The sequence below is a fragment of the Puntigrus tetrazona genome, chromosome 6 (assembly GCF_018831695.1).
Source record: "Puntigrus tetrazona isolate hp1 chromosome 6, ASM1883169v1, whole genome shotgun sequence".
Classification (NCBI taxonomy): Eukaryota; Metazoa; Chordata; class Actinopteri; order Cypriniformes; family Cyprinidae; genus Puntigrus; species Puntigrus tetrazona.
The window spans coordinates 13,561,229-13,586,197 of NC_056704.1; the positions used below are offsets into that span (position 1 = coordinate 13,561,229).

At 38.8% G+C, this 24,969-nt stretch overlaps 2 protein-coding genes across 2 annotated transcripts; both read right to left on the bottom strand.

Annotated features, from left to right (window-relative positions):
* Positions 1 to 816: 816 nt before the first annotated feature.
* zbtb11 (zinc finger and BTB domain containing 11) lies at positions 817 to 8,694 on the bottom strand. The gene is made up of 10 exons (XM_043242247.1): positions 8,162 to 8,694; positions 7,117 to 7,337; positions 6,650 to 6,881; positions 5,345 to 6,354; positions 4,412 to 4,708; positions 3,923 to 4,319; positions 3,038 to 3,155; positions 2,781 to 2,939; positions 2,377 to 2,552; positions 817 to 1,900 (listed from the first exon to the last, which is right to left on the bottom strand). Exons 1-10 carry the CDS (start codon positions 8,469 to 8,471, stop codon positions 1,383 to 1,385), a joined length of 3,438 nt encoding a protein of 1,145 aa, XP_043098182.1. The 5' UTR covers positions 8,472 to 8,694; the 3' UTR covers positions 817 to 1,382.
* Positions 8,695 to 17,563: 8,869 nt separating this feature from the next.
* On the bottom strand, positions 17,564 to 24,140 carry dpt (dermatopontin). The gene is made up of 4 exons (XM_043241276.1): positions 23,708 to 24,140; positions 18,482 to 18,607; positions 18,182 to 18,289; positions 17,564 to 18,050 (listed from the first exon to the last, which is right to left on the bottom strand). The coding sequence occupies exons 1-4, from the start codon at positions 23,995 to 23,997 to the stop codon at positions 17,984 to 17,986; spliced, it is 591 nt and encodes a 196-aa protein (XP_043097211.1). The 5' UTR covers positions 23,998 to 24,140; the 3' UTR covers positions 17,564 to 17,983.
* Between the last annotated feature and the right edge of the window lie 829 nt (positions 24,141 to 24,969).

A 24,969-nucleotide genomic window follows, 5' to 3' on the forward strand; every position in this document is an offset into this window, starting at 1 on the left:
GAAGTCTCGGGAAGTTCGCAGGGATTCGGTTGTGTTAGTTCGGGATAACAAGGTTAGTATTCGTCTCCAAATAAGGTCAAATCGTTTATAAACATTTCACAACGAATAAACACGTACACTTAATAGAGCGTTCGCACTGGGTTGTCGCACACTACTTAAAAATATAGAACGTGTGTAACTAGCCTACTTTTGTAACAAAATAAATAAAATAAAAATTATGCATATATGGGTAGTTGACGTATCGATGCGTGTTGGTGTGATGGAAATTAACTAAAAAATGCATGGATACATACATGCATAGATGAGTTCAGATTCAGAAGAAGCTAAGTGCCATCTGAAATGTTCTTCTAAAATAAGCATTGTTAGCCTTTTGCATCTGAAATGTATATGCTAAAGTTTGAATTGCCATAAACACATATTTAAAAATGTATGTATATTTTTGGTTCGTCGACAAGCAGTCTACTCAACCAATTTTTTACAATAGCCATAAATTAAACATACAAAATCTTTTTACAGTGCACAAAAAAAACATCTGTAAAAATAACACCAATGCGTTGTATCACTATGAATGATCTTCATCTATAACAGGTCTATTGAAATGCTGCGTGTTAAAAATGGCAGCCAGAATACTAGAAAATTCCTGCCAGACAGCAATAGATTTAATCTTATTCTACAAAATGTCTGCCAACAGCTAACACTGTAATAAAACCATGCATTTTTCCTATCGGCTCTCACAAATCTTGGGATGCTGGTAGTGGTGCACAGAGACTTTCCACATTTTCACACTTCAAGACGCATAAAATGAAAACCAGAAAATATAGCACATGGTGCATCCCTGCAGACAGGGAGTTTTTTTATTTGGTTGTCGTTTCTGCTGCTATACATAGTACTCAGCTGAGACTGAGAGGCACCGCATTATACAACAGACAAGAGCCTATGGCCCTTTAGCTAAGATTGTTAGAGCTTATATCTCAGCTAAGCTTTACAAATAATCAAAAAGAAAAATAAACAGCCTTAATAATGAGAAAATGTAACCTAGTTACAAAAAAAGCCAAATGTTTATATTGCAATTCATTTATCGTATGCTTGATTTTGACTGTATTACAATGGAAATCCTCACGTTTATGTACACATGTACACAAAAGTTTATTATAAAGCAAATCGAGCGTCTTCACACATCCACACCATGCACCGATTCACACACACACACACACAAACACACTCGCGCTGACATCAGCGAACCCGGAGCTTCTTTTAATTTACATTTTACAAAAAAAAAAATAAATGAGCATTTTTTTTTTTACATCACACAGAGTGCATATGACACCAAAAACGAGAATAAACCTGCCCGTAGTCGTATAATTTTTACTGCCAGGTAAGGTTTATTCCACCTCTGCCACATGAGCCACCTCCACTTCCATGGTCTGGATGATTTCCGGTCCCTCTTCCACTTTAACCACGGCCTGCTGGGCCAGGACATAGTTCACCACCTGCATGATACTCTGATCGGACAACGTGGCCACGGCTCCCTCGCTCACAGCCTGCACGGCCTCCACCGTTTCTTCTGTGATGAGCACGGTCTCTATCTCCTCGGTGGTGGGAGGCTGCGGAGGTTGAAGTTCAGGGGGCAGCTCGGAGCTGAGGATGCTGACGGCGTGCTCCACCTGCGTGCCTTGGTTGTGGAACTGCAGCGTGTCCTTCTCCAGCATGATCTTGCCGGGCAGCTGATCTCCGTGGAACTTCGTGATGTGCTTCCGAACCGTTCTGGCGTCTATGTGGGCCTCCTGGCACAGCGGGCACACGTAAGGGCGCTCGCCCGTGTGAGTGCGAACGTGCCGCTTCAGAGAACGAGCGTCGGCCCACGCGACGCCACAGGTCAGACACTCAAAGGGCTTCACTCCTAAGCAAGAACCAAAAAAAAAGCGCAGCATGACATCTGTTACACTACGATATTTATAAGCGTTTCAAGTGGCTGCCACCCAAACCAAAATATCAGCTGACTGTAAATGTGCCACAAGCTAGCATGAAAGTGTGTAGGATGTCCGATTAGACTGAACATCTCAATTGGATGATGATTGAATCCCAATAAAGACTCATGTTGATCGTTTCCTGTTTGCTGAGTTCGTACAGAGACATGCAGTGCCACCTACAGCTGCATTGCAGATGTGCAAATTAGCCATCTTTTCATTAAAAGCAAATCATAACTTGCTTCGGGTGATGTGCTTCAAACAATGTACGTACAGTTTAAAAACAGTTTGGCATGTTGTACTACACAATGAGATTTTATGTGATGTGATGTCTAACCCCTTTACATAAAAAATAAATAAATAATTATCATTCTACAAAACATGTGTTTATGTATGATTGTCCACTCACCCTGATGATTATTCATGTGGCGGCGGTACTCTCTGAGCTGGGTGAACTTCCTCCCACAGTGTTCGCACTCTCTCTCCAAGTTCTGCTTCACTCTGCCCTTCTTTCCATGAGTGGCTTTCTTGACATGCCGTCTAAACAGGGCTTTCTCAAAGAACTCCTTCCCACACACATTACACCTGCCAAAAGGACAAAACGCACAATTTAGTTTGAAGCCCATCTCTAACAAGCGCTCAGGTCTCTCTTCGGGTTTTATATAACTTCCACGACAGGCTCTTTTCAGATCTAAGGTCATGTTTTCCCTTCAGTCTAAAAACGGAATCTTTAGTCTAATAATAAAATAAAATGCCCGTAAGAATAATATCCATTTAATCTTCTTCTTTAAATATAACTTTTTATCCTCTCACCTGAAGGGCTCTGCCACGGTGTGAGATTTGACGTGCGAGTACCAGTCCTTCTTCCAGCTGTAGCATTTGCCGCAGACCTGGCACTGGAAGGGCTTTAGGCCTAAGTGCTTATTCATGTGCTGCTGCAGGTCTTTTGCTTCAAAGAAACTCTTATCACAGCTATAAGGAAAGCACAAAAAGAACAAATTAAGGAACCAAACGGTTTAACTGAAAAAGTATGTGAATAAGTCTCGTGTATCGAGGGATAAGGCACTTACTGAGAACAGTGGAATGAGCGGACCTCAGGTCTGGGTTGATGTTTCTTGAGATGTTTGCTTAGTCCGGAAGCACGGTGAAAAGACGCTCCACAGGTTGTGCATAAGTACTTGGATTCACCTGTTAAAATATACTTTTATTATGAACTGCTCATTTAGCATTTATCATATTATCTTTGAAAACAATACATTTGACTATGTGAAAATTAAGTGTGTACATTCTTATAATGTGACTTAATAGACACCTTTTGCTGAGCCCGAACTTAAAGCATCTCTTTACTTCTGTATTTTTAAACAGCACACTATTTCTATACTACATTTCTGAAACAAAAAGCTTTCTTAAGCTCCCCATTTCTAAATTTGACTCATCAATAATACAGTAAAAACAGTAATATTGTCAAATATTACAATTGTTTTAACACTGGTTACTCCAGTCTTCAGAGACACACGTTCTGTAACATGCCAAATGGGATATGAAAATGTATTATTTAATTTTGAAAATTTATTTGAAATAAACATTATAGACATCTTTACTGTCCCAATTTATTACATCATAGCTGAATAAAAGTGTCAATTTTATTTATAAGCATATGAATGCATTTTTCGCCCATAATTAATTCTAATCACATAACGACAGATACTTGCATATTTACCTATTCATCTGTACACAGGTTCACAGAAGTAAAAAGAGTATGTGTGAGGCTGATGATACACTGGACAAGTTTTTGAGCAATTTTAGGAAATGTTGCTGTAAACGGTCAACCAGGTGAGACACAGGGCCCTAGACTGAACTAAATTATTCAGAAAGAAATTTCTCAAAAGTGCCCAAGCAACATTGCTTAAAAATTTGCCTTTATATCATCAGCCAAAGTGTGTGTGTGTTGGTACCTGTGTGAATGCTTGTATGCTCCTCCAGGCTTCTCTTGGTGACGAAAGATTTGTCACAGACAGTGCACTGAAATCTCTTGAGGGAGTCGTGCAGAGACCGGTGCATCTTCAGACTGTGCTTGGTGGCAAAGCTCTTCCCGCAAACCTTGCAGGTGTGTGGCCTCACCCCCGTGTGGTTCAGCATATGAATGCGCAAGGAGTACAGCTTGGGCAGAGTCTTGCCGCAGATGTCGCACACAAACTCCCGTTTGGTGCGGTACTTCGTCTGATCTTCTGACCCCTGAGAATCTTCTGCGGCCAATGCTCTTGTCATGCTGGCTCTCTGGGTCTTCTGATGCTTGTGACGAGCCAAATGCGCACGGAGCGAAGCGGCGTACTGGAACTCCTTATTGCAAATCTGGTAGGACAAAAGAAACGTCAGAAAAATAACCAAAATGCACAAAGACCATGCTAGAATTTGCACTTTTTATTCTGTCCAAGAGTACATACGCTGCACTTGAAGCTGCGAGTCTTCTCGTGTTTCAGAGCATGCATGATGAGGGCGTAGCGCCTGTGGAACACCAAACCACATTCGTTACACGAGTGCTCTCCCTCTGCAGCTCCTCCTGGGTCTCCCTGCAGTGCACCTCCCTCCACAATCTCTGGCTGGTCTGCAACAGGCTCCGGTTCCTCTGCTAAAGCAGCTACGGCATCAGAAGCAGCCTCCAGGTTTGTCTCCGAAAACTCTTCAAGATTCTTCTTGGCAGATTGAACTGGGCGGCCTCTCCTGGCAAATTTCTGAGGTGTCTGGGGACACAGTGTGATTCTAATAAGGCAATCTGGCTGACTGCCTTGCAGTGCATCTTAATCCTTGGCTCATTGAACAACATCTTAATATTGGGGTTAATGACAAATAATAGCATCTATGATGATGAATAAAAAAAAATCTAGTTTAAAATGCATGTGCTCATTTTGTGGTATATATATATATATATATATATATATATATATATATATATATATATATATATATATATATATATATATTTTTTTTTTTTTTACAAAAAAAAAAAAATATTGCAACATATCTTACCGCAAATAAAATTAATGTCAGAGTTTTTCTGTTTCTGCATTACTTTGCATAATATATTTATTTATTTATATATAATTACTTATGGTCTTTTGTTTCAAGAATTGCATTCTTTTAATGATGTTTGCTTCTTCCTCGTGGTATCAGGACACCAGTAGAGGCTTTGCAAAAGGGTGAATTAAGGCTGCATAGAGGGCACTCCTGAGCATCTTTTTAAGCCATAAAATGACAGATGGTCCACCCTGCGGTCCTGTGGACCTCAGATATGCCAAGTCCAAAAGGGCACCATTTGGGACAGGGCCATCACCACATTTACAAATTAATCGTATGTCGATTGAACGAGAGGTGCATACCTTTGTAAGAGGCGAGGTGCTTTTCTCTTCCTCCTCAGTCTCAAGTCCCATATGAAGACGAACATACCCTCCTTCCTTCACGGACCGTTTTCTCAGGTATCTCTTGTTGGGATCTACACATTCCTCTTCTTTTTTCTCTCCATCCGCAGGGGATCCATCCTCAACACCCTCCATTTCCGCTGTCTCGTCCTCTGAAGGAGGAGGGGGCGGTTCCTGTTGCTTCACTTTAGGCGGTCTTCCTGGCCTTCTTTTCACCGGTGCAGGGGCCGGCGGCGGTGCTGCTGTAGGTTCAGGTTGGCACATTGGCTCAGGCGCCTGGGGCTCATCCTGCACAGCAGGTGGCGCTGCTGCGGCTAAATGCACGATGTCAGAAGCATCTGTCTTGCCAGGATCAACACTAATGAGAAAGGCTCCGGTCTGCATGCTCTCTCCGACAGGTGCGTCACCGACCTGTGGCTCCTCTACAGACCAACAGGCCTGTACTACAGCCAGGGACTCACCCGAACCAGCCTGGCCAGAGTGAGTGACCAGAGTCATAGTCTCGCCCTCTTCTACCTGTCCGCTGTGGGCCACCATGGCAAGCGACTCCGCTGAGCCCGCCTGTCCGCTGTGAGTGACTACAGTCATCGTTTCTCCATCTACGGTCGCACCGGCAAGCAACGCCAGCGATTCAGCCGTTCCGATTTCACTTGTGATTACAGCCAGGGACTGCCCTTCTTCAGGCGTACCTTCACTCTGCATAGTCACTACGTAGGTTTCGGAAGCGGTGGGTGTGATTGGCTGAGGGGGCGCAGATTGGCTGGATACCACAGTGTGAATGTCTCCTCTCTGGTAGACCATCAGCTTCTGCTCTTCTACTTTCTTATGCACGGACTCGCAGATCTGAAGCACCTCCGCCATCAGTAAGTGCCGTGCCAATGTGGCGACCTCTGCCATCACGCAAAAGTTGAAGGTCAGATTGGAGGTGTAGGCAAAATCCAGTAATGGTAGAAAACTGGCCTTGCTGAAGCCTAGCGGGTAAAACAACGCAAAAGACTCAGTGGCAATTCAAATACATATAACATGCATATACTTTAGGTATCCCTATCATTGTGTGGAAGTACTTTCATAGTCATTTTTTTTTTATTCCACAGCAGAAGAAGAAAGTAGGTCATGCAGCTCTGGAGCAACACGAGGGAGATTAAATTATGGCAGAATTTACATTTTTGTGTGAAAAATACATTTTAATACTATATATTGTACAACATAAACCCTTGGATTGTTCTTTTCATCATTTCAATCGAGAGCATGCTTCATTCTTCTCACCAGAGAGGTCAACGACAGCTTCGTGACTGGTCATAGCACCCTTTTCCACAAAAAGCTCGTAGAAATAGTCACTGCAGGAGGCCAGGACAGCTTTATGTGCTCGATGCTCCTCACCCTCAATAAGCAGGGTGATATCACAGAATTCATTATTCATTCGCTGCTGGTTCAACTTGTCCAGCATCGTCTGCCCATGCTTTGGTAAGAACTGCTTGACAATTCCCTTACTGTCCACCTATGAGAAGACACAAAGGAGAAACAGAGTATGATTATCATATGCATAAATCCATTAACGTACAAAATATTGTATGTTTATCAATTTAGAGCAACTAATATTTACTCTATCAACATAATTGAATTGCTTTCGGCATCCTCATCTTTTAATATTTAGGATGCCTGGAATAATGTCAATTACATTCAAAATTTCAACTAATTTTAATTCAGTTACACAAATATCATGCTGTACTCACAAACACCAATTCGTGTTTATCAACTGCGCTGGACTGCTCCGAATCCAAATCCTCATTTGCCTCGTCGTCTTCTTCCTCGCTGGCGCATACAGATGTCTTTCTTCTCGCCTGTCGGACAGTTGCTTGTTTGGTGGCATCTTCAGCACCGCCTCTTCCCTTCTCCTGCTTGCTTTGGCAGTAACTGCACTCTCTGATGCAGTCCTTAACCTGCTTCAGCACTCCTGTTTCAAGACAACTATGTTTAGGTTACTTATAATAACAGACGTCATCTCAAAAACAAATATAATATTGCCTGTTCTATATCAGAAACTGCCATGTTAAGTTTATTCCCAATTGCACTTGGACAATGAAAACCTATAGAGTGTGAGATGATCCACTTTGTGTACTGCTTGCATAGTCCGTCACGCACACATAAACTAGTCACAATTATTGAATGTTTTAGTTATATCAGCGTAGTATGAGTGTTTGACTTTGTAAAATGAGCAAAATGTCCGTGAAATAGCTACAATTGCTAAAACCTTAATCACAGACACACATGACAAATTGCAAAAAATATGGCATCATAAAATACAAAATAAAAGAAAACGTAAAACAGGACAGATGCAGCACCAAGACAGACTTCAACATCTGCCCTGGCCAAACAAATCTCCTGACTTTAATGTTATCAAAACCTCTCTTTGGATAGTTTTGGAGAGAAGTCGATTTCCTACACTAACAAGCAATTGGCATACGATATTATAAACAACATTCATCTGTAGACTATTAAAAATGTGTATGAATCTATTCCAAGAAGGTTGGAAGCTGCTTTAAATGAAGATGAACCACTGACTGTGTGTTCATGCCTTGCTATGTATTTATACTACACTATATACGTACATAGTATATAACATATTTAGACCTACAGCTATCTATGAAGATAATGACAATTGGAATGCATTCCTTAACTTACTCGTCACCTGCTTGAATATATTATCTACTCATAAGAAACGTTTAAGGGATTCGCAGCTGGAAAGCTCTGCTGTCATTAATTATGTGATTAGCGTACCTCTCCACCAGTACTTCTGGGAGATGATTTCCCACGTTTGCTGCTGGTTGAGGTGTTCCCCTCCGGACGTGATGTGCGCCTCCGTGATCAGTTCCTTCCGTCTCTCGGCCTGCAGCACCACTTCCAGCTCCGTGAACTCATCCAGGCCTTTCTGCCGCCTCTGATAATAAAGAATCCCGTTGCGCACTATGTAACAAGCAGCCGCTTTCCGGATCTTCCTCTTGGTGTTGCCGTGCGTGCCCGGTGCGTAAGGCTCACGTTCATCAGTCAAGTAGCGCTGGATGGCTAAGTAACTCTCCTCGCTCGACATAACGCCGATTAATGAAGCTCACGCAACAGAAACGACACGCATCAGCCAGTCAGGGCTATTCTCGGGTGTAGAATTCAACGAGGTATTTTTTCAGCCCGTTTCCACTTCCATAGATGACGCGGAAAAGTATCGAGTGGGATATTTCTGAAATGTTTTCCAAGGGGGAACGTCAGTTCATGACCGTGTGGGGTGGACTTGCCTGAACAGACAAAATGGCTGCTGCACAACCGGATGTTGCGTTTGAAATGGCGGAAGCGGCGACTAGCGCTTCTCGTGTAGGGCAGTCACTGTAACAGCAGAGGGCGCTGGTTACCAGCAAGCAAGAACATACACACACACACACACACACACACACACACACACACACACACACACACACACACACACACACGTATATATGCATGTATGTATGCATGTATGTGTGTATTTTATTTAGCCTTTTTATTTATTTCTTTGCCAGAAAAGCCTTCAGCATATCGAAGGGTGAGAACCAGAAGTGCATTAGTGACATTTTCATATTTTTTATATATATATATTTCTCGAAAAAGCTCATAGTGAGTTCCTTGTACTGCCATCAGATCACCCCATGATGTGCTATACTCTCTATCTATATTGCATACATATCACCCTTTTGTAGAATCGTGATTGATGTACAATCTAAATAATATATATATTTTTAGCTCATGTTATTTGAGCTGCTTTAGGTTTTTCCAGATACACAATTAATAAAGATAGGCTTAACGCATAAAAGGTAATTTCTATTTACAGGGTGAACAGTAGCCTGTGTTCGTGCCATGTGTGAACCGCAGCATCTAGATTACAATAAAGTTGTAGATGCTACGCAGATATAAGTAATGTTATTTGTACGCTTCAGTAAATAGTCCAACACGTTTGGGATTTGCATTTGATGTAAATAGACACTCCCAAAATTTGAATCTTTTACATCTGTGTAATAACCATACAGGTGTTTGAATTGATAGAAGCTCCCTTGGCATTGATGAGTTGTGTTTTATTCTATGTACTGGAACACTGTCTGACAGAGATAACTGAACAGCCAGCACCTCTGTAGCGGGTTGCCAGGCAACCAAAATGACTCATCACCTACTCCTCTGTGAAGGCTTGTTAGTTTGTTAGCCCATTCGTCTGGCCTTATCTGATACATTCCTTCCACTGAGAAGTCCCATTTAGTCCCCTGCACACTTCTGTCCTGCTGAACTGATAAACTCACAACTGAAATACACACACACACAAACACACACACACACACACACACACACAATCTTAACAGTAAATAAAAATAAAATGAGGAAATCTATGTCCTACCTATCTATTTTTGCTTGCTAGAATATCCATGAAACAGCCCTGTAACACTTTAACTACCTAGAACACTAGATCAACATGTATTTCTGTAGTACATTTTGTGCTCTGCTTATGAAATATTACCTTGGCACTGGAAAATGAGACGAGACTAATCTATCACCACCAGCCTCCTGTGCACCTTTATTAAATATGCATGTTCTACATTCTTTATTACGCTTTATTTGAAAAATAGGGTAAAATTCCGATGTTATGGAGCTGGAAAGGTCATTCCGGTAATATGCACGGCTAGGAAATCTAAAACCTATTTGCTGTGGATTTATAGGACCCCTGCACTGATGTAAACAGTCAATCCTGGAGTTCAGATACAGAGCAGAGGGAAGTCAGAAGAAAAGGAATATAACTGCTTAGTATCAAACATAAAAGAAAGACAGCAGAGAGCACACATGACCTGGAAGTCACAGGGAAAACACTGATGTATAATATAAACGTATGTCACACACTCCCCTGTGTATTATGTATTTACCTGTATGTCTGCGATTTTATGATTATTTGCGTCACCCGTTTCTGATTTATGGACATATATTTTCAGCAAAATGTGATTTATACTGTGGAACAAAAACACCCAAATCCAAAGCAGTTAGGTGTAATGGAAAGTACTCCACGTTCTCTTAAAAACAGAGGCTGCTTTTTCACCCTGGCTCTAAATTAGCAATAATTGGCAATAATTGAGCTGGGAAAAACCCAATTCAGTGTGCCTGTGGAAAGTGATTCTGGAAAACAAAAAACAAGCTAAATAAAAAAAAATAGATTTATTTATTATAATTCAATAACTACATTGATTATGGTGATTACTATATTGATTACTCTGTGTAAAAGGTTAAGTGTATCACTTTAATTTCGTGATAAAATGCTTTCTCCTATCCCCAGCTTTAAGAGAACCGTTTTTAAAAAAAACGTGTTGTTTTTGTAAAACCTTTTTGCAGTGTTATAGCGTAGAAATTATACACTTTACAATTTAAATTAGCTAAAGCCACAACGCTTTTTTAGTTTGTCAAGTGAAGTGGCTTGCAATAAATAGGGAGTATGTGACTAAAACTACCTTTTACTGGAATGAACTGGTTTGCTGGGATCCGGCTCAGTCCTTTATATTTCCTCGGCTTCGACACAGCTTCAGCCAGCCAAATACAGGCATAAGATACCAGAGAAGAGCTGCATTGAGTACGCTTTAAAGAGTACTGACAGGGATAAATAAATATTTAGACACGGGATGAGGTAAAGAAACATGCCTGAAAACCTGGATAAATGTTATTGCTTAGAAGTTGCTCTTTCCTTAGGAGACTGAATAGAGTTAAGTTTTATTTAAAGGGATAGCTCACACAAAAATCACATGTCATTCCGAACTCACGTGGTTTTCTTTCTCCTCAAAAGTTTGTTTTCTATGCAATGAAAGTCAATGGGATTGAATGTTATTTCGAAATAATAACATGCTGTTGTTTTTTTTAGCAGTAAAAAAGAAAGAAAGCCCACTTCGACTCAGATTCCTTAGAGATACAAAAGACACAACAGAAACCAGGAGACACATGTGAGATTACCCAGAAGCAAAAGTCTCAGTTATTTCTCATTGCTAAGAGATCGCATTTCATCACTTTGCTTTCCTGTGGGATCCAGGCTGAGAAAGTCTGGCTGAGCAGACATAGTTTTCCATCAGGGGTCACCTGGGAGAGAGAGAGAGCATCTGCTTAGATTTCTCTCTCTGTAATCAGAGAACCTATTTATAAGACATGCATGTATTCTCTCTGGGCAGACAAGGGGAAAGTGGAAGAGTGCAACATGGACTGTTATGTCATTGAGGGACAGACGCGAATGTATAAGTTTGATTGAACATGTGTCTGAGTTTTCTCCTGCGTTCAGAAAAGCACAGACATTAGGGAGTCTGCAGACAGTGTGAGGGTGCAAGAACATACCGATAAACGCTGTTTACAAGCATGCATCGTACAAAAATGGTAGATATTAATACAGTGAGAAAGGGTTACACGGTATGTGCACTTACCCAAGAAAGCGCTGTAATATGAGGTAACTACAAAGGTAGGTTTAGGAATAGGTTCAGAGTTAGTTATTAGCAAGTTATAGCAATCACTATAATAAGTAGTATGTCCTCACAGAAGAGAACTGTAAAATAAAGCGCTGCATATTGAGTTTAACTTGTACTGAACCCAGAATAGTCCATTCATTTGGGTTACAGTAGATGACAATTTGGTTTCTGTTTTCCTGTGGGGAAGTAAAAGGATATGAGGTTTCCGTGAGGTCACACAGGAAGACAAACTGTTTAAACTGTTTCCGAGGAAGTACAGTCTTGAATCAACACGTCCAATCCTGATCTTCTCCAGCAGTTCATGATAATGTGTACCTAGTGTGCAGTCATCCGGATCGTGTCAGATGATCAAAACGTGGAATTCTTGAATTTGGAAAAAAAGCTTCCTCAAATGTTTTTGTGCTGACTCTCCACTACTTCATAACATCATCTGTTACTCTCAGACTAACCTACATTTAAAGGTTTGCATAAGAGGGCAAAAGGTCATGTGAGGAGGTTTTGAGTATTAAAGAGAATGGAATGTCCGACTCAAGGATGAAGCGCCCTGTTCAGAATGTGTCCAGGAGAGGACGATGTATGCTACAAGGTGACTTTCTGTACTGCTGGAAAAATCCCAGAGGCACCAGGAGTTTACGAGCCTGTAAGTGACCTTGAAAGACCAGTTAGACCTCCTGAAAGCATGTTTACGATATTCAGCCTATACAAAGTGAATAATAACAAACTAATCATTAATACTAATAACTAGTTTTTGATCCTTGCGTTAAAGTTTTCTCATGTGTAACTTAAAACCTCTGCATTAAAAGTAAAGATGTATACAATAGGAGTGACACGGTCATATGGACTCTATTATGAGATCTATTGTTGGTGGTTTGGTCAGGAATAATTTATGTTGCTTTGGGAAACAGGGAGAGTTGGTAAGAGAACAGGGATGAGTTTAGTTTAAGACCATGCTGGGAAAATGGAGATGCTGTCTTTCCATGGGCTCAAAGCCAAAGCATAGGATTAGTAACACCCTGAAATTCCCCCGCACCCCCCTACTCCATTACGCAAGCCAGTCATGGACTCATATGCCTTGAGAGTGGAGATTTAATAAAGTGTTGCTGGATCAAAATACTGCCACTGTTTCCAATGACTTCATTGTCTCTCACACCTAATATTGTCAAATATACCTAATATATTGTCAAACTGGAGTCCCCAAACATAACAAAAAAATTATTAAATAAGGTAAAATACTAACTAAGTTTCGGATTCAATAGCTGAAGGTCAGTATTTTTTTTTTATCTTTTTTTTTAATAAGTTATAAATTACAGTGGAAAATGCATCATGGCTTACATAAAAAGCATGTTTCTTGAGCTTCAAATCAGCATATTAGAATGATGTTTGAAGGATCATGTGGCACTAAACTGTCAAAAAAAATAAATAAATAATAAAAAAAAAAAAAAAAAAAAAAAAAAAATATATATATATATATATATATATATATATATATATATATATATATATATATATATATATACAGTTGTTATACATTCTAATAAGAAATAAATGTTTTACTAATTTATTGATTTTACTGATATAAATAAATGCAAATAAAATGTCTTTATAATTAATTTTATTGGGTGAAATGAGAGCCGTTAAGCCAGTATAAACTATAGAAATAATTTCCCAGAAAATATTAGAAAAATTTGCTTTGGAATACAATGACAGCGTTAAAGACATGTATTTGTTTATTTTATGTTCTCTATATAATATAATGCATCCTTTTTTTCACAGGTAGTGTAAGTACAAACATATAATTACTACAATATCACATCCACTCTCATTTTAAATAAATAAAGTGCTATTGTAATTAAACAACATAAATAAATCAGGGGGTATTACCGTCTACTCCAGTTATTTTGTTCAGTGGCAACACATACCTAAACTGGGGTAGCAAAGATTGGGGGGCCGTCACAGCATCTCAATTGCTTGTGCCTCCAAAGGCTGTAAAACTGTGATTCATGCACTTCAATCTAGCTTCCATGCAGTCACTACTACACAATGCGGCCCCTAATAATAAGCCCTTTGTCAGCTGACTCTCAAATCACACTGAGAGCAAACAGGCAGTACTGGTTCATCTTATAACTCGGGGCCTCTCTGTTTCCCAGAATGCACCAGCAGGCTGCTTCCCGAAGGACCACAATAGACGTGACCTAATGCTGACTGTGCTTGGATAGATGTGATGCGAATAAAACATTCACAAACCACTCATTTGGAAACAAGCTATTGATATGCAAAGCTCTATCGCAGGCTGAAATCAGCATACTTTGTGTGTTCTGTTCCCTTTAAAACGTTGTAAATAGGCTGCAGTAAAATTCCAGTATGCTCTTCATGGAAAATAACCCTGAGAACACAGTTCCTGGAGACTCCTATTGTGTCCTACTAGGAATGATGAAAATAAATCTGGATAGATTTCTCAGAAATAGTTCATTCACCTGTAGCTCTGCCTACTCTCGTGAACACACACCTTGAAGTACGTTTCTTAAAGTCATTGAACTTTGTCAAGGTCTTAGCTTATCGCTGTGATCAAAAATACCACATTTTGAGCTATTTCAAGAAACATGAGCGCAGTAAAGAGGAAAATGATCAGAAACACAGATTCTTCTGTAAATGAAAAATTTGACCTTGAAATGTAAAGGTCACTGTGTGGTGTGCTCTTGTGTGCTCGACATGTATATTTGCGTTGTTGTACAGGTATGAGCGTAAGGCAATGAAAAGTTGATGACAGCTTGGAAATGAGACATTATCAGGCAGGATTCTGGCTTTCACCTTTCCTGTACTACTGACTTGTCTTGTGACTGGACACAAAGAACAATGGAGTAAGGAGGTGATAGAGGAAAGGGGGAGGACAGAAAGGAGGAAAGAGGAGGGAAGGAGCAGGTCGTGGAGTATGTAAGGTCAGCAGAGTCAGGTTTCCTGGTTGAGCTGAAATCTGCTCTCTAACCATTAACGCTAGTGACTCAGGCATCCAGTTTGCTCCCGCCGCTAACCACAGAGGTCACTAAGGTCAATTCCAGGGCCCAGCAAATCTCATCAATGCTATTTTTTTTCCCTTTCTTTCTTTTTTTCTAAGTCTGAAGCAATAGCATTGTCCAGGCAGAGGTTGTTGTCAAATCTTTGGACTGGAAGCCACTTACACTTCAACAGTCTGTGTGTTTATGCAAGTGTTCACACACACCGAAAGTGGCGAGGGGTGTAGTATTTTTAAGGTAACCCAAACCCTCAGAGTTGTAAGAGGATACATACTCCTGCAGAAAGAATGGGATGGTGGTATTTTTACTGACTTATGCCACAGTAGGAGTTTGGAAAGGTCCTGTTTTCCCTTTAATCGTTTAGATCTACTTTTTGTCCCGTTGAACAACGGAGGAATAGAGGAAGGATCCACCTGTGCTCAGCTAACGGATGAGATTAAAGCGTGCATGGTTACTTTAAAGGGATAGTGCACATTTTGTCATTGTTTGCTTACCCTCAATTACAAAACCTGTAATTAGTTTTTAGGGATACATTAAAAGAAGTTATGCTTTTTATAGCTATGTAAAAGACGTTCTCTTAAATTTACAGTAAAATATTGCAGATGTGGTTGCCAGATATTCACCATAAAAATATTTAAAGTCTTACAAAATAGTTTTTCAAGTACCAATATCATTAATATCTATTTACAGCCACTATAATAATGCAAAAGAAGCCCCATTATCAATCATTGTACGTTCATTATAATTGTTCTTAAAGCATAAACAATATATGAAAATATAAAAAAAGTCAATGATGTATCATACACACACTTCTGAACCTGTGTTTTTAGCATTTTCACCGTAGATTATATTTATTTTCATAGTTCCTAGTTATATTAAATGTGATGTTTTTGATCAAACCTTTTACAATTATTTGCTGTATTTCAGATTATGTTTAATGGTTGTCTTAATTCATAATTATTATTATTTTCAGCGGAAATATTTCACGTTGACCAAACCAACCACGCCTCACCTAGATCATTTCAGGGTTGATTTTTTTATTTTTTTTTGCTGCTGCTGCTGATGATAATATTCTGAAGTTTATGGCAAAATAAAAAGAGCAAAATAAAAAAATTCCTTTCAAAACCTGCCTTTCAATTTACAGTACACAAAAGCAAATACACTAAATGTTGGCCTAACGTCGTCTGAAACATGCTATTGGCTAAATCTGTTTGTTTTAAGTAAACCCTCTGAGTCGTCATTTTAAACGGCTTTCATCGGATTTAGCATCTGCCTATTTTCTCCTGCTCTTAAATGTGGCGTCTCATCGTATTTATCCCGTAATTACAGCTAAGGGCAGGTTCCAAAACGGCGCTAACAAAGTTTTATTCTTGTTCCTGCAAACAACCATAATTACAACATTGCCATTCAAGCAGAATTTGGATATTGATAATGCATGTATGTAGGTCTGCATAATTAAAACTCACAAAGAAAACAGCAGGGCAGCTGAATGAACGTGTGGCCTGACCCGCTGAACCCAGTGCGGTGGTCAGTTCCAGTAGAAGTGCGCAGTAAGTCAAGTGTCGGCTGTCCCCAAAGAGAAGACTTGACTTGGGTACAGCCATGTCATTTTGTGATGCTTGGCTCCATGCCTCAAGCCGGCAGCTGCCATAAATAAACAGTGTTGAGAGCCACTGGCTTACATCCAACAATGTCTATACCGGAGAGGAACAGAAAGACTGCTAGACAGAATTTGGCTCTGCAGTGGAGGCACTGACCCGCTCCTTAACCCTATTCATTTAAGTGCTTAACCAAAATGGCTGAGAAATGCTCAGCAAGAAAGAAAAAAATCATATACATAAGAAAATCCATTGTCATTCATCATAAAGAGGTGCATTTAAACTGTCTCGGGCGCTTTTTTCAATCCCCAACACCCTTATCCAACCTATAATTGCCTCATTCATTGAGAAAGACACACCCAGACCAGGCACAAACATACATGGATGTGTTTGTGCCTGGTCTTTCTTTATACAAGGAGTCTAAAAAGAAAAGTAATATTTGTATTTTTAAATTTTGAATGAGCAGTCTGGATTGGATATGATGCAATACAAAGAGCATGTAGCATGAGAAAACGGCATTCAATTTCTATGTTTTCCTCACAGACTCGATGCAAGAACATACAACACAACCAGTGTTATCCGATTCACAAACAAATCACTCTTAAGATTAGATTAGAACATACTCTGATGCCTGAATGAATGACTCCTTTGAATCATTTTTTAAAGATATGTTGTCAGCTTAAATCAGTCTGATGGTTCTTTGACTGAATTGAATCCAGTTACTTTATCTGTATTTGAAATAGCTTTATCAATAAAACTATTGTTTTCTATTTGAACGCACTGTAGTCATATTATATGTTTTTATTCAGCATGTTTTTACTACTCGTAATGCAACATATTCTGTAGAAACTGCACCATGTACCCTCATAGCCCCAAAGCTTTATATATGGATGCATTCAGTATTTATAAACACCCAAACAATACATCTGTGCACATTTACACATATAAACATCTGACTACATCCGCTCAATAGTTCAAACAAAGAGGAAAACAGATGAAGTGGTAAACAGCTGTTCTGTGTGTTGCACAACGCAGAAAAAAAACCCCAAATCAAGCAGAATGTGGGAGAAACCTTTGCTTTATTAGTTCCGCCCATTTTCCAAAGAGTTCGGTATGTTTCGTTACTCCATATTTGAGACTTAAAAAATAGGAATATTTTGGACTTTTTCAACAACCATTCAAGAATGCATTGGAGATCATAATCAAATTTGTAAAAAAAAAAAATTAAAAAAAGGAAAAATAATGTTTTTTTGTCATTTATATTTTAAAAATGGTTACAAAATATTTGTAAACATAGAAATAACAGAAATGACTGCAAAATATGAAAACATAGCAATCCATGCAGGCTTATACAAAGCAAATCAAATATTTCTAAGCTGTGAAGCGAATAAAAAAATGAGTATGGCGTATGTTTTCAGTGAGTGCTATTATAAGTGCTTATGTGGTGGTGAGCATTGTGCTCTTTTCTAGCATAGAAGTGAGGAATGCAGTCTAGAAGTTTTCAAACTGACAATCAAAGTCTGTCATTCGGCACAAGATATACTTCCACTGCCGATCCCTGCAAAGCATTTACAAAACAGACAGTTATCTCCCAGCCAAGGAAAACCATTTCTAGCCATTAACAGCATTAAAGAAAACGGATAACATGAATGCATTAGTGGTAAAGGATGAGGAAGTATTCACACAGACCTCAATACACCACTGAAAGTAGTTTGAGCCCCCCTTATAAAGTAGCCGTAACTGGGCACTACCATCTCTCCCTCTTCTCTGGGGTACTCGGGAACATCATTCGTCTTCCTGTGCATAATTCATGAAAATGCGATCGAAGCAAAGGTTAGAAATGATGTAACCAAACATCCTATTGTAGAGTTTTAATCTAATTGTCAGAACACACGTAATCCTAATATTTGTGAATAACTCATGACGTGTAAAGGTTGTTTAGTGATTGTATGAATATATCAGATTAGCGTTTGTTATTCTACAACTCACCAGCAGGAATATGGGCACCTGCGGGCATATCGACAGCAGTAGAATTGCCATTCTCGATCCAGAACTGCTTCAAAATACTTACTTTGCACTCCAGCAACCAGCCCATTGTTAGTGCAAACCGAGGACCTGTAGACAGTACAAATATGGCATTTATATTGAGCATAAAGGCTAAACAATAGACATTTGTTATCCGGTAAATGAATATGAAGCCTTCGAAAGCATCCAAAGCACTGGAAATTTGTATTTCGACATCTCACATGTGGCATGTGTTTGTGTGAGGTGTGCCTGTCTTTAGCTATTGACCTTTTATTGTGTGCATCTTCCTGTTTATACTAAAAAAAAAAAGGCTGACTAAAACAGCAAGAGGAAAGTTTGCCTGACAAACATTATGAACACAGCATTAGTTCTGTCCTTTTTGTCTGGTGCCATTAAGTTCCATTTTGCCACTACAGGAGCTTTAAATTAAGAGTTTACATGGGGAAACGAATGCATGGAGTCCCATTGGGATCCTGTATCAAGACTCTTGGCATGCTGCTCGACCAATCGGGTGTGAGGACTGGAGCTAACTGTCATATGCATAACCCACAATAGTTTAATATTTAAGCCATGTAATTAAACTTCCTCAGCATGATAAACTTGACCACAAAATATTCACGTTTGTTACAGCAGGAAGTGTGCAAAAGAGGTTTTACATGTCATTGCAATAATTCAAAATTGCTTTAACCAGTCAGTAATTATAAGAGAGAGAAGTTGTTTTGATGTAAGTTTTTTAAGCCATCAAATGTCACCTCTAAAGTGGCTGTGAGACCGGGAGTAGTTTTTATGGGTTTCTGTAAATGCAGGTTTATTTAGACTTTTTGATTGTTTATGGCCCATACAGACTGTTGTCATTACAACAGGCAGACAATTGTGAGTTCTGCACTTCTCCCCAGCCATCAGCAGTGCCAGACTTTTGTCATAGCAACACGAACGCTACGGGCAACCACTCCACCAATAGGAAGTAGGCCAGGGCCTTTTCCCAGTGGAATGTCATCTATGCCGTATAGTGCAAATCAGAGAGGCCGTTCTAATAATGTGAAGAAGGAAAGAAAACAGCTTAAAAGACAGCCATTGATTTAGGTGGGGCATCCAAGTTAAGCAATCATTTAAACAACCGATTCTTCAGCAAGGTGAATGTCTAAATGCAAATTGCTTCCGATATGTCAGATATATTCTAAATATAATATGGTAAACTGCTCAAAATGTAATTAAACCTTCAAATGGCAATATATAATCTTATATTATAAATATAAAAAGTACTTCAGAGGGGCAAGAAAATACATTTTGGATTTTGAAAAAACAATATTTAAAAAAAAAGTTGCTTATTACCATGCATGTTTCTAGCATACTGGCTGTTTATTAGAACTTATGAAGAATATTGTTAATATAATAATGCCTTAATAACATATTAACGCCTTATTCTGCGTAAGCATAAGGGGAGGGGGTATGCAAATGTAATCTGTTGATAAATGCATTTTTTTATATTTCTAAATCAGTCCACAAATTATGAAAGTGATCTAAAGATGATAAGACGGCATAAAATGATTTCTTAATTGTAAATTCCCAGCATGCAGTAAATCTGACAGACAGTATTCCCTCACAAAGCTCTAGCAGTGAGCAGCAGACAGGGCTTGAGGTCACTGGCACTGGCTCTAAGGAAATCTCACAAAGTGGGCAGTAGATCAGGGAAAACTACTGAGTCCAATTAACCCACTGGAAAAACTCCCCCGATGCTGTTGGAGTGGGTGGAGAATACTTGATGGAACACTGAATGGTCCTTGGCGCTGTTGCTCGTGCCCTCAGAGACTGATCGCAGCAACCAGACTTTTCCTGTTCTAACAAGCCAGAAAACTGGTAAAATAAGGTCACTTTTGTCATGAGAACCGCACAAACTATAAGTCATCTTAAGGGTCTTGCATAAAGAGTCTTTCTAGCCATGAGTTTCAGCCAAAATTGCAGAAAGTTACTTTGACATTTCTGGTGTTACAACACATGTGACATCATTAGAAAAAAGAGGAAGGAAAGAAGGCGCTCGTCTCACATCAAGACATTACGGTTAACGTAGAGGGGAAAATCGTGAGAGGGCTGTGAATCATTTTTCATGTTGGACCATTCTGGGCAAACATTCACGTTCCTGTGGACAGCCAGAGTCTAGAAGCAGAAAAGACTATTTCATTGTCAAACACAAAAGTTAGCTTTAAATGAATAGCTCTTTTTATAATACTTACTGTTCCAAAGCAGTTTTACAAAAAAATAGTGCCTAAGTATCCCTGAGCGATCGTGTCAAAGGTGACCGTAACAAAGAAAGCAGCCAGTATAATGTTTAATCCAGTGCACGATACGCTTTTGCTTATTATTAGTTTGAACTTTATGTTTTTACAGCAAGGCCGCAGCAACTGATTATCGTAATATCCATTCATATAAGTATAGAATGAGCTTGTTATTCCAGGAAAAGTTTAATCCTGAATGTGTTCAAAACAACAAAGCTCATTCTGTTCAGCGCAGTTCAAGCAAGTCTCATAAGCCTTTAATTGGTCGGATTTCAGTCTGAGGAGTTAGTCCTCGGACTCTGTGTAAACCTGGCAAAAGCGAGAATAGTGCATGCAATCATTTCATTCATTTAGTTGCGATCGACAGACAGAGCTGGATGAGAGACGATGATGTCATTTTTGTGTTTTCAGTATCCGTAATATTATTGTAGTACAAATGTGAAAATAAGCTTTAATATGCAGTTCTGTTTAAACAACAGAATACTACGATCTTTGTTCATTATTGCAATAAATTTTAATAATGGCTGCATTCTGTGCACTGAGTAATTGAGTCTCCTTTGAGCTCACTATGAATTTAAATGGTACATTGCCATTGAATTTCACATTCAGATTCTTACACAATGTTTTTGTGTGTGTTTGGGAGTGCATATCCTTCACTCACAATAAGAGCATTGTAGACGCTATTCAACACAATAAATATACAAAGAGTTCAATTTTAACTCAAATTCCTTTTGCATTTTTTTTTGTTTTTATTTACTTGCTGTTATTGTTGTTTACATCAGTAAACCAAATCGGCCCTTGCACTTGTTGGGAGTCCTTCATAAAACTAATTTCTATACTTTTTAATCAAAAAACAATGGAGGTGCAGTTAGAAGATAACGGTAGTTCCGGAAGTAAATAAATAAACGTTTTGCAGAAAAATTATATACAATTATATTCAGTGTATACTAGACTTTATTGTGACTAGAAAGACAGCTTTAAAACTTTTAATAGCAGATAAAAAAAAAGCATCAGTTGTTATTTTTCACTGGAAAAGACTGGCTGGCGGCCATCGGAGGGTGGGCCGTTCCTGGTACTGAACACCATTCTTAAACTGAGGTGACTCATTATTGTTGGACAGATTTTTTGCACACTTGTGAAGTGATCTGTCTGTGTCTTTTTTTGAAATGCATTTTGAAATGTATTGAAGCGTTTATGCGCTTGGCCGTGACAAGTATCAGTGGGTGAGAAGCAGCAATGTCAAATGTTATCAATAACCCAATTTTTGTGTTTGCGTGTATGCCAAGGGTTTTTCTTGGTATTTTGAATGCAGAAATACATACATTGATTAGCTAATAACTATTATAACAACTACAGATAATCTCTAGATGATATAACAATAATAACAATATTTTGGCTATTTTAGCTGCACTGAGCGTGTATTCAGGATCACATGACAGTTCAATAGAGGAGAAGAAATAATAACACGTCAGAACGATGGGTTCAAGAGGTTCTGCTGCATGTGAAATGAACTTCAGACCTTCAACAAGAAACCTTTTAACAACGCCAAAGTACAGTCAGTAGAACAGTAGAACACAACTCCAATTTAAAATGTCATAGCGCTGTTCGTAATAGGATGTTACAGAACTACAGTGATTCACAAATGTGCAATCAAACATGTCTGAGGTACATTTGGCAGCTTGTTAAAGTTTCATTTTGGCAGTAAACAAGGCTCTTAAACTTAAGTGTTGCCATTATATCTATTGTGTGGCTTGTGGCATACAGGGAACAGCTGAGACCTGAGGCAAGGATTAAATGACACTACTGCCCAAACATCTGCTTGCGTTTCTCCAGTCCTATTTAAGAAACGTTCATTGTTTTCCTTCAGACAAATGATCGTGATGTTGTCAAAGCAAGCACTCAACTCTGAAAGCTAGCATTAGCTAGTGCTTTCAGTAAACGTTCACATCTGAGTCTAATCACACAGGAGAGCTCTCCATTTTAGTTAGTCTAAACCAAGCATTCAAACACCAAACACCAACGGTCAGCATAAAAAGAAATGCTGGCAACACAAGGGATGTCTGTGTAACATCAAAAAATGATCTCCAAATATTTGTAAAAAGCTGACATCCCTAAAGCGTGTCTTTCATTCATGTGTTCATTTGTAAACTGAAACTGAGCAGCAAAATTAGTTAATTAAACATTTTTTCTGTTAGTTTCCTTCTATGTACTGTGTGTATGTGTTAAACATACTTGTAAAAAAATAATATTGATTGATCAGGGTGTAATTTTATGGGTTTTTTTCTGCTACGCTGAATATTATCATTAAAAAAACACATTTTCTGCAATACAAGGGATATCAGTATCACGTATGTAAAGTTGTTTGCTGTATTAAACATTATTTCCAAGTTTTTTCTCTAAATTACTTTTTATAAAAAATATTAGGATTGATCATCCTTATAAAACTCACTTCATTATAATGTATACTAGACTTATTTGAGACTAAAAAAAACATTTTAAAACTTTGAATAGCAGATTCAGAGCATTAATAAACTATAAAATTGTGTATTAAACACTATTTCCAAATAACTGTCTAAAAAGGAGAAATTCCTTATCTTTCATTCATTTATGTGCATTCGCCAGACACTTGACACCTTAAACATTAATTATAAAAGCGTGAATTCTTGCAACGTTTGTCAAACATGAAAAACATCCAGTTTATTCCATCTGCTGTATATTTTCTGTGTAACACTTCTTTATAAAGCTCTGTTGACTGGAACATCAGGGTATGTGGGCATGTTATGGTCCTTTCTACTACCCGTGAATGTTATTATATTAAACACGCTCTCAAATCTGTTTTGCATTATAGCGAGACATACAAAAACTGCATATACCTCTGTGAACCTGCACACTGTTACCCGCACGCATACAGACATACCATTCCAGCCCGGCTCTGTTGATATCGTCCCACCAGCATTCGTTGGGCTCTCCCCAGTCATAAGGAGTCCTCTGGCATTCAAAGTTCCACAGGCGGTCCGAGCCTTCCTTTTCACTGAAGTAACTCCTGATCGCCACTAAGACTTCACCATGGGGACACTGAAAGTTGAAGCCTTGGCGCCAGGTATTCACCCACTCCTCACCGGTATCATACATGTAGCCGTTCTGAGCGTTGGCTGTGCAGAAAACCATCAGCAGGCACAGAGCCTGCAGAACATGTGCTGAGCTCATCCTGAAGTCAAACTCTGTGAAACTTCTCAATGCTTCCTTCGTCTTAAAGGCTTTCTGGGATGTGCTGTCCAGATGTTCTGTGTCCGGATCCAGGGGTGATAATTTTCACCATAACCAGATGGTTATGGTCAGGAATTGGGCTTTTTGTATTGTTAAGGAGGATGTTTCCAGCCTCCTCCCAAACTGTGCTGTAGACCCTGAGTTGGATTTTTTTAAAGAGAAATCTCACTTTTTAGGCCGGACATTTATGTTAACAGAATGGGTTTATTTTCAATCCATCATTCATTGTGTTAAACAACGTGATGGACTGAGGAGCTTTTACAAGAAATAACAATGAATTAATGAGTTATTTGTAATGAAACATTCTCCAAACATGGTGCTAAATAGCATTAAATGTGGTCTGAAACATTAGCATGTAATCATAGGGGAACCACTTTAACTGCTATTTAGACTCTATGTTTAAAGAAACTCTACAGCACCTTTATCAAATGGTGCAATGTAGAACCATAAAAGTAACCTTAGATATGTTACTCACCTCTCATACTTTTTCCATTAATGGGAATTTACTACAATGGAAAAAGATGTTTTGAAGAACCTTTAATTATTTGGGGGCAAAAAAGTTGAGAATCACATTATCTTTGAGGAAATACACTGTATTTTAATGTTGTTTTAATTCTTTCCCCAACTAAACTAAGAGACTAAAAGACAGTTAGAACCTGTAAGGAATTATATAATGGATAATATAATAAAATAATATTTGAGTGGTGCTATAGCTTCTAAACCACACCAAAGAACCGCTGAAGAACACTTTGTCTGTGTTTGTACATTTTAAAATATGGTTATGTGCTACCTTAAAATATATATATTTTTTTTTCATTTGTAGGTTACAGCCAAATTTATTTAGATTAACATGTACTCATGTCGCACAAGTTCACCTAAAAATTAAAAATTGCTCAAATATTTTCCGGCCAT